This window comes from Mangifera indica, chromosome 3, assembly GCF_011075055.1.
Source record: "Mangifera indica cultivar Alphonso chromosome 3, CATAS_Mindica_2.1, whole genome shotgun sequence".
Lineage (NCBI taxonomy): Eukaryota > Viridiplantae > Streptophyta > Magnoliopsida > Sapindales > Anacardiaceae > Mangifera > Mangifera indica.
Window position 1 is genome coordinate 12,579,032 of NC_058139.1, and position 9,825 is coordinate 12,588,856.

At 31.9% G+C, this 9,825-nt stretch overlaps 1 protein-coding gene across 1 annotated transcript; it reads left to right on the plus strand.

The window, feature by feature from the left end:
• The first annotated feature begins 1,858 nt into the window (after positions 1-1,858).
• LOC123210730 (probable voltage-gated potassium channel subunit beta) lies at positions 1,859-6,476 on the plus strand. The gene is made up of 5 exons (XM_044629204.1): positions 1,859-2,295; positions 2,462-2,657; positions 4,809-4,949; positions 5,813-5,977; positions 6,135-6,476. The coding sequence occupies exons 1-5, from the start codon at positions 1,928-1,930 to the stop codon at positions 6,246-6,248; spliced, it is 984 nt and encodes a 327-aa protein (XP_044485139.1). The 5' UTR covers positions 1,859-1,927; the 3' UTR covers positions 6,249-6,476.
• The last annotated feature ends 3,349 nt before the right edge of the window (positions 6,477-9,825 follow it).

The following is a 9,825-nucleotide window of genomic DNA, read 5'->3' on the forward strand; positions in this document are numbered from 1 at the left end:
AGTCTGAAATTACACTATACCTTGGTTGGAACAGGTATTTTGACCAAGTATGAATTCAAATGCATAAGGTCAAAAAGGTAAAAAGCAGCCTGAAAGTCTAAAAGACTTAAACCTACCGCTAGACTACTGCAAAACTGTTAAACCCAACGCTAAACAACCGCCAGTCAACTAGCCCTTTTTTCTTTCATGCAATTAAGGTCAGCCTTTTTTTTTTCGTGTCATTATGCCACGCCTATCTTATATTACTAAAATAAAAAAATTATTTTAAAAATAAATTATTTAAAATATTATTAGATATAAATAATTAATAAAATTTAATAAATATAAATAATTATTTATAAAATTAAAAATAATAAAATAATATTAATAAATTATTTTATTTAAATACTTTTGAATATAATTATTTTTAAATATTTTTATATTATTTATTATATTAATTAAAAATAAATTTATTTTTATCTCAAAAAATTTATAAATAATAATATAATTATAATAAAATCAAGATTATTTTAATATTCTTTTAATATCTAAAATAAAGATTATAACCAGATTATCACTTATATTATTTATAATATCAGTATAGATGATAAAAAATTACTGTAATATTTTATTACTGATAAATTAAATAAGATAATATAAATAATAAAAAATAAATTACTATGATAATTTTTAAATCTTTGAAACCAAATAGTCTCCTAGGTTTTGTTTAAATTAGTTTGATAATTTCTATTAACGAATGATAATCAATTTAATTATTGATTAAGTTTAAAAAATGTTGGCTAAAAGTTATTGTTTTTCGTAACAAACAAACAACACGGAGCGAATGCCAACTGAAGGGACACGTTCTTAAATCCAGAGATAATTATCTACAAATTGGAGCACAAACCATCATCTTTATCTGTTGGTTACTTCTTGAGGAGATGATTTGCCATAAGAAATTACCATACAAAAACTTCCACGTGAATACCTACCACTCTTTGGGGTCCAATTTCCGTTTCCAATTGAGTTTCATAACTAACTCAACAATTTTATAATCTTTTAGTATGAGTTTGGCTTAACACAGTAAAATATTATTTTGGTGATATATTTTTTATCATTTTATTTAATTTATAAATAATAAAAAAAATTTATTATCAATAATGATGCGATATATAATATATGAATACTATTATAACTATTTTCATCTTAGATATTAAAAATTATTAAAATAATATTAATTTTATTATAATTATATATTTACTTATTAATTTTTTAAGATAAAAATAACTTTATTTTCAATCAATATAACAAATAATATGAATAATATTTTGAAATAATTATAGTCAAGAATATTATAGTAAAATAATATCTTAGTATTTTTTATTATTTCTAATAAAACGTAATAATTATTTATATTTATTTAGTTTTATTAAATTTTATCAAATATAACAATAATTTATACTCAGTATTTTTTTAGATAATTTATCTTCAACGTAATATTTTATTTATAATAATAAAATATAACAGTGCTATATGCACAACTTTCATGCCTAATGTGTAAAATAATTGTAAAAAAATAAATGGACTAAAAATATTAAGGAGGAATAAGAGGATCAGCTTGTTAATTGTCTTATTCAAGAAAAAATTAAAAAACAAAAGGCCGGCAGGTGCTGTTATCTGTTGTAACTTGCGATTGTGAGAGAGGCATGAGGATTGAAGAGTAAGCAATACAAAAGGGCACGTTACTTAAAACAAGCACGCACGAGAAAGTATTATACAACAGAATAATTAACCACGTGGGCATGTTGAATTTCCACCATCCGCGTACACAGCTTCAACAACTCATCCACATCAAGGATTTTTTAAATATTTTTCTCAACATAAATAAAACACTGCCATTCCTTACTTTTCTGTCAAACTCCCACTCCCAAGCTTAAAACCGACCAAAATGCAGTACAAGAATCTCGGTCGATCGGGTCTCAAAGTGAGTCAACTCTCATACGGAGCATGGGTCAGCTTCGGCAACCAGCTCGACGTCAAGGAAGCAAAGTCCATCCTGCAATGTTGCCGGGACCGCGGCGTCAACTTTTTCGACAATGCTGAGGTTTACGCCAATGGCCGCGCCGAGGAAATTATGGGACAGGCTATTCGTGAACTTGGTTGGAAACGTTCGGACGTCGTCGTTTCCACTAAGATCTTCTGGGGTGGACCGGGCCCCAACGATAAGGGCCTCTCCAGAAAGCATATTGTTGAGGGAACCAAAGCTTCCTTGAAACGCCTTGATATGGATTATGTTGATGTTATTTACTGTCAAAGGTTTGCACTTTTTATTTATTTTGGTTTACTTTTATGAAGAAAGTTTCGTTTTTTTAGATTGATGGGTTTGATTTTTGTGTTAATGTCTGGTGATTTGTTGTTTGTAATGGAGAATGTTTTGCTTTGATGACGGCTTTTCAGTATCTTTATTTTTTTAATGTAATAGACCGGACACATCAACGCCGATTGAAGAAACTGTGAGGGCGATGAATTATGTGATTGATAAGGGATGGGCATTCTACTGGGGCACAAGTGAGTGGTCTGCACAGCAGATCACTGAGGCTTTGGGAATAGCCGAGAGGTTGGATTTGGTCGGGCCAATTGTTGAACAACCAGAGTATAATTTGTTATCCAGGCACAAGGTAAGTGATTTCTATGCATGATCAGAAAATTCTATGAATATAATCTTGTTACGGTACTATTTGTGTAATAATTTGTGTTTACATGACATGGATTAACTTAATTTTAGATGTGTTCTGGTAATTTAATGGTTTGTAGCTTTGAGAATATTGCAACTATTGTGTTTGTGGTACGAGAAATCAAACGTTGATATAGACCAAAGCTTTCTGGAGTGCAGAAATTTAATTTTAGACAGAGGACTAACTTACGGGAAAACAAACTAGTTTCATTGATAGATTAAATATGATAATGATATACGCAACATATTCATATTACTGAGTTTTTATGGAGAGAGTAAACACATAATTGTTGTCAAATAAAAATAGATTACAGGTCATACTCAGATCTTATGGAAGTATGCAAAATAATGCGAGGAAGATATCTTCTTAAAGCTTAGTGTTTGAGTTTTTGAATGGAAAAAGAGGTATGACACTGTGATTAATATGTATAATATTTTGGATTCATTGTGATACTTTTTTTGTTTAGAAGTTTAATTTTATTTCAGAAGAAGGATAAGGGTAACTCATCCTTTTAATGGTTGTTTTTTCCCCTTCTCATGTACAACATAGCTATTTATGACTCTTTGTTGCTATTCTATTTTTGCATATTCCTTATTGAACAACATCAATTTGAGGTTTTATTGGCATTCGTGTCACCATCCAAGTTCGTCAAGTGGCTTTGGCACTTGTTATATAGCGCATCTTGTGTGAAGTAATATTACTTGAAATGTATGGATGACCCAGTCCTATTATTATTCAAAACCCTATAGTGCATAGAATGGGTGTTCCTCAACGCAAACGAAGAACTATCGTTCCTTGAGATGGAATGGTTGTTCTACACTCACAACTTAACCTAGTCTCATTACATAGCTTTTAGATTTCAACAGTCAATCTTTATTGTGTGTGATCCATAAATTCTTTGTTATGAAACAATGAATAAAGTTATGACTAATCTACAATTTGTTATCCCTCTAGTCATAGAGTAACATTGACCTTTAGTTAGACATTATGAGCACTCAAATGATGAAGAGTCAATGGAAGATATGAACTTGTCAAAAGTATGATTATTGTGCAATCAAATTATTTCATCATCTAATATCTCATTAAGGTTGAGGCACAAAAGTAATATATACGTAAGATCATCTTTTGACTTTATCATGTTATTTTCGAAACAATGATCGAATACAATTGGATTTGAGCAATAACCCAATCCCACTATGGCCATAGATTTTAGTGGTTGTAGTTATCTATTAAATAATACTTTGAGATATCTTATTTTGTACTTGGGAGTAATGAGTTCTATGTTGATCCACCATAGTCTCGATATACTTCTTGACATGGTCAACTATTGTTGTATTGATTGCCTTAGATAAAAGACTCATTAGGCTGGCGTCAAAGTAGATCGATTGATGCACAAAGAGTTTTAGTGATTTCAAGTCTAAAAATCACATGCATCATTGTTCGTTAAATGATTTGTACAATAGACACTATAGTTATCATCTAAATGAAATCCTTAGACGAGTCAAACCTATGAACATGTAGACAACATGCATCCATGTTTTGCACCAGAATGTCACTAGAAAACTTTGACATGTGAGATCTGTCACTATCTTACGGTAGGATTATTTAACACTTTGATAGTCTTACTATATTATTTGTGCCTTTGTTATTGATAATACTAGGGCTACGGATGTTTTTAGAATGATTACCTAATATTCGCATAGGGTCCTCATAATAAAGACATGTTTGATCTCCTGGTAATGGTTTTGTCATTTTAAAGGCATTTATCTTATACATAAATGCATATGCGGATAGAAGATGAAGAAATGTCATTTTATTAATATTCATAATGTATACAGCATGGATAGAGAACAACCTAAATGATTGGCTCAACAGCATCAACATTAACACTGCCTTGTATGTGCATGTTTGATCATTCAAATGCTTATGGTTTATATTAATTATGTTAAGTTCTAAACAGGTTTTGCAGTAAGCTTACAATGAGATGAATTAAATTTTGCTCCATGTGTGTAATGTTTGCATGTGTTTTCTCTTATTGAAAAAAAATCAACTCTGGACTATCAGTAATGACCTCATTTTTTGATATTAATGCAGGTTGAGTCTGAGTACCTTCCCCTCTACAACTATGGCATGGGTCTTACTACATGGAGTCCACTTGCTTCAGGTGTGCTTACAGGAAAATACAACAAGGGAACTATACCACCTGACAGTCGGTTTGCATTGGAAAATTACAGAGTAAGTTAATTGGATTTGGCATACACTCTGTATGCTGTAGTCCAGAGACGACTCTTATTGACATAAGTTTCTGTCACTTGACTTCTCCATACTTCTAGTTAGTGGTGTGTACCTGTATATTATCAATTGAAATTTTGCACTTCTTGTGGCGTAATTATTTGGATTTCCTTTTTCTTTTTGTCATAAGCAAAACTTTTGTGATAATATGCAGGTGTAGCTTATTCATTCCCTGAAAATAGTATTGTGTACTATTGCCTTAATAGCATGAATTATATTGGAAAGATTTCTTCTGATCAAGTGGTTCTCTATCATTAATTTCTCATCTCCTCAGCCTGTATGTAGTTCCATGTTTGTGCTAGTCTTTTTTCTAAAATATTTAAATGGATTAACATTTTTTATATGTGATTACAAAGCTAAGATTAAAATGAAATATATTATGTAACATATGAAATAAAACATGGTCTCTGTTCAACAGCTTTATTAAATCATCACAATTTTATTTTTCATATATTATTTTGTTCTGGATGGTTAATGTGATTCATATATTTAGCGTCTTGGTGTGTGAATGCTTTTTTCTAGTTAAGTTTAATTTTCCCAACTACTAAGCTTTGCATGAGACTGATGAAGCAATTCACTTTTTAGTTTTCTTGGTATTACATGGTCAAACAACTTTTGCAAATCTCAATATCTTGGTAGCATCTGATTACTCTAATTTCTTTTTTTAAAATTTTCTGCTCAGTATTGTGCAGTTGAATAATTTCTTGTTAATCTCTAATTCTGTTTTCATCTGATTAGTGTAAATTTGTTTTTAAACCTCTTCTTTTGTGGTTGAAAAGCTAAACTGTTTTTTAAATGCCTTCCAGAATCTCGCAAACCGATCACTGGTTGATGATGTGCTGAAGAAAGTTAATGGACTGAAGCCAATTGCAGATGAACTGGGTGTGTCCTTAGCTCAACTTGCAATTGCGTGGTGTGCATCAAATCCTAATGTTTCTTCAGTTATTACTGGTGCCACAAAGGAATCTCAGGTTAGCATCAAACATATCACTTAAAACATAATCTGTATCTAATTTTTTCTTGAACTGCCACCCCTATAACATGCTTGTTTATAATATGGATTTGATTAACTGAACTATAGTCTCAGATGTTTGTTCTGGATTCTAAATTTTTCCTTCCTCTATGCAGATTCAAGAGAACATGAAAGCCATTGATGTCATTCCATTGTTGACCCCAGCGGTGTTGGAGAAGATTGAGTATGTTGTTCAAAGCAAGCCAAAACGTCCAGATTCATATAGGTAGGTGCAGAATATTCATGATTTTCTTTGTGTAACAGGTGCTGTGTAGTCATTATTCCAGCTTATCTGGATGCATGTCTGTCTTGTTTTGTTATTGCATGCGTCCAATGTTTTAGTTGCTGTTTCTCTGCGTTAAATATTGAAGATTCTTGGGGATGAATGATTTCTTGTAGTGTTTTTGCTAAAAAGAAAAAAGAGAAAAAGAAACATATACTCTTATGGTTTGAACTAATGACAGGTGCCATGTATGTATTTCCATTTGGAGATTATCATTTTATTGTTTTTACTTGGCTTAGGTGATGTTTGTTGTCATCCGTTTTGAATATTTTTGTGGGTTGGTCTTCACTGTAAGCATTCCTTTCAGACTTTTCACTCCCGAAAACCGTCCTTGTCCACGCTGTGTCAATGAGGGTTGATTAATATTTGATTGTTATATGTGGCAAAAGGCGAAGGAGTCCACTTCAATATACTTTGCTTAATATAATTGTAGAAGATTATCGCTCAACCTTGTGTGATATTTGATCCTTGCATTTGGATCACCTTCTGCCCAAACTATATACATATCAATAAAATAAATTATGTATATTTAAAATGAATATTAAATTAGGTATCAATATAAAACGATGTGATTCGGTATTATTTTTATTCTTAAATCAAAATCATTCAATTTTATAGTGATACGTTATTATAAATATCTAATTAGATACTTATTTTAAATGAACATAACTCGTTTTTAGGTGTCCAACTGTGGATCCTATTGAGTTTCTTAAATGTAATTCCCTTATCGCAAGTATGTACAGACAAGCAATTATTCAATTTTAGTTTGCCAACAAGTGTTGGTGAATATATAGCAAGTGTCTTAGCACTGCCACCTCTAGCATTAGCAAGCAGCGATCTTAAGTCTCAATTAGAAAGAATAATATTATATGTACAAATAATAAAAATAAACTTGTGCACAAATAATCAGGGATCAGTTTTTGGAATTGCCTCAGAACTTGAAAGGGTTTTCTTCTCGAGAAAGTAAATAGAAATAATGATATGTGAACAACCTTTTCATCATCATCATCTAAAAAATCATTAAGAACGTTGCAGTTGCAAAATGATTCCACATCCTGTTGGGATTTGATGAGGCAGCCCATGAATTACATATATGCAGTGATGACTTCAACATTCCTTGTTCAAATTTTGCATCAACAAGCTATCTCCCTCGACATGATTCCAACCCATTTAAAATCTGTGTTGGGTACCTCTCAAAAAGAAGAAAAAAAGGGGACCTTTTATCTGTTCAACTACCTTTATTGTACAGGATGAATTCACTAAAAGTCCTACTAGAAACATAAAATTTTTTCTTTCTTTATTGTACAGGATGAATTCAACCCCTTAATGTAAATAATAAAATATAGATTATTAGAATAATTTTTCTACCCTTGAACAAAACACCCTAATGGTGCATTTCAACTTGTATTGCAAAATTATATATTTGAGGCCAACAATTGGTTGATGAGCAAAATTTTGGTCTTTTTAATGGCCAAAAGACTTATTCCCACCCAAGGTATAGTGAATTCCCTAACTCCTACCCTCCAACTTTTAAAAACCCAAACACTCACCCATCATTTGGAAAACTAACACCTACCCTTCAATATTAAGTTAAGGTTAAGGGTAAAATCATTATTTAACAATAATATTTAACATTTATATCATTTTACCCCCTTAATTTGAAAAACTAACAATTTCCCCCAAAATAAAATTTTAAAAAGTAACATTTTCCCCCCTACCTAGAGTTTCCAATTTCGTCAACAAATTTCCAGCCAACGATGGCTAATCTCTCTCCTTTTTGGTGTCGTCTCTCCCTCCGGTGCTCAATATCAGACCAACGATATCTGGATTTGACAGAATTCAGACATCCAAACGAAGAGTCAAAACTCTTCGTCTAGATCTTCATCGTCCAGATAAAGTTGGCTTTGTCTAGACAATGATGACCATCTAGATGAGGAGATCAATCTCTTTTGGACCGTTGTTATCATCCAAACGAAACCGACTTCATTTGGACGACAAAGATTCAGATGAAGAGTTTCGACTTTTCGTCTCGATTTTGTCTGAATTTCATTGAATCCAAATATTTTCGGTTCGATATTGAGCATCGGAGGGAGAGACAACACTGGAAGGGAGAGAGATCGGCCATCGTTGGCAGAAACGTCACCAGAAAAATTGGAAACCTTAGGTATGGGGAAAATGTCACTTTTCAAAACTTAATTTTGAGAGAAATTGTTAGTTTTTGAAATTAAAGGGTTAAAATGATGTAAACTTTAAATATTATTGTTAAATAATGATTTTGCTCTTAACCTTAACTTAATTTTGGAGGATAGGTGTTAGTTTTCCAAATTATGGGTGAGTGTTTGGGTTTTTGAAATTTGGAGGGTGGGAGTTTGGGAATTCACTATACCTTGGGTGGGAAGAAGTCTTTTGGCCTTTTTTTAACAGAGCATTGTGTATTAAAGTTTATAGAAGCATTTGCACAAGTAACTTTAACAAAAATAAATGAAGGCCCACATTTCAGTTGTTTATGGATAGGCAGCTGCAAATAAGGTAATTGGTGCTAAGGGCATCCCCCAAGAGTGGGGGATTTTTGACCTTTCTGATTGGTTGTCATCGGTTTAATAATTATTTAGATGCCTTGCAAAATGAATCTTCAGGCACTGTTGGTAAGCAGTTACACACAGAGTAAGAAAATGTTTTATCAAGTAATAGAGTTACTAAGGAAAGAAATATAGATACAGACATGTGAGGAATTTTCTTGAGTTTTTGAGGGACCATACTGATCACTGAAGAATAACAGTAATGAATGATAGAGGTCATCACCATCCAATTCAAATGAGGTTTAATTTAAGTTAGAACAATCAGACGGTTTACAAGGATCTTAATGACATTCATGGGCCAAGGAGAAGGAATTATGAATGCAAAACAATGTCTCAGATATAGTTCCTACAAAGGGATGTGCAGTTGAAATAAAAAATAATGCTTGTAATGATAATTAAGCAGAAACCGTCGACAATATGGCATTATTGGAAAAAATTTAGGTAAATATTCTGATGAAATTTATTTTGATCAAGTTATCCCAGAACTAACTGTTTCCTCATATTACATAGTTGGCTCTCCTCTGTCATGTGGACAAGGGTTTAAGGACAAGTCTCTTTGTCAAAACATAAAGTTCCTTTGTAGCTTTGGTGGGAGAATATTGCCTAGGCCAAAGGATGCAAAGCTTAGGTATGTGGGTGCAGAGACGTGTGACACCTTAGACAAATCCCATATTGATAAAGAATAAGAGAGATGTTAGGTATGTATGTACATCCCACATTATTTAGGGATCTAAAATATTACTAGTTAAATACCATGTGAGTTCTTGTCAGGACACGTTTACGATTACAAAACTTAAAAAAAAAACTTAAAAACAAAACTATAATGGAACGTGTATCTAAAAAGCATAATATCTAGTCTAAGTTCTTTGGAAGGAAGGGACACCCTATTGGAAAATTGGCTCTTTGGGTTCCACATCGATTAATTTATTCTCTTTGTATTTTACC

Coding starts and splice junctions, on each gene's coding strand:
- LOC123210730 (XM_044629204.1), top strand. CDS start 1,928: ATGCAGTACAAGAATCTCGGTCGATCGGGTCTCAAAGTGAGTCAACTC. Junction 4,950..5,812: donor TTGCATTGGAAAATTACAGA/GTAAGTTAATTG, acceptor AATGCCTTCCAG/AATCTCGCAAACCGATCACT. Junction 5,978..6,134: donor GTGCCACAAAGGAATCTCAG/GTTAGCATCAAA, acceptor TCCTCTATGCAG/ATTCAAGAGAACATGAAAGC.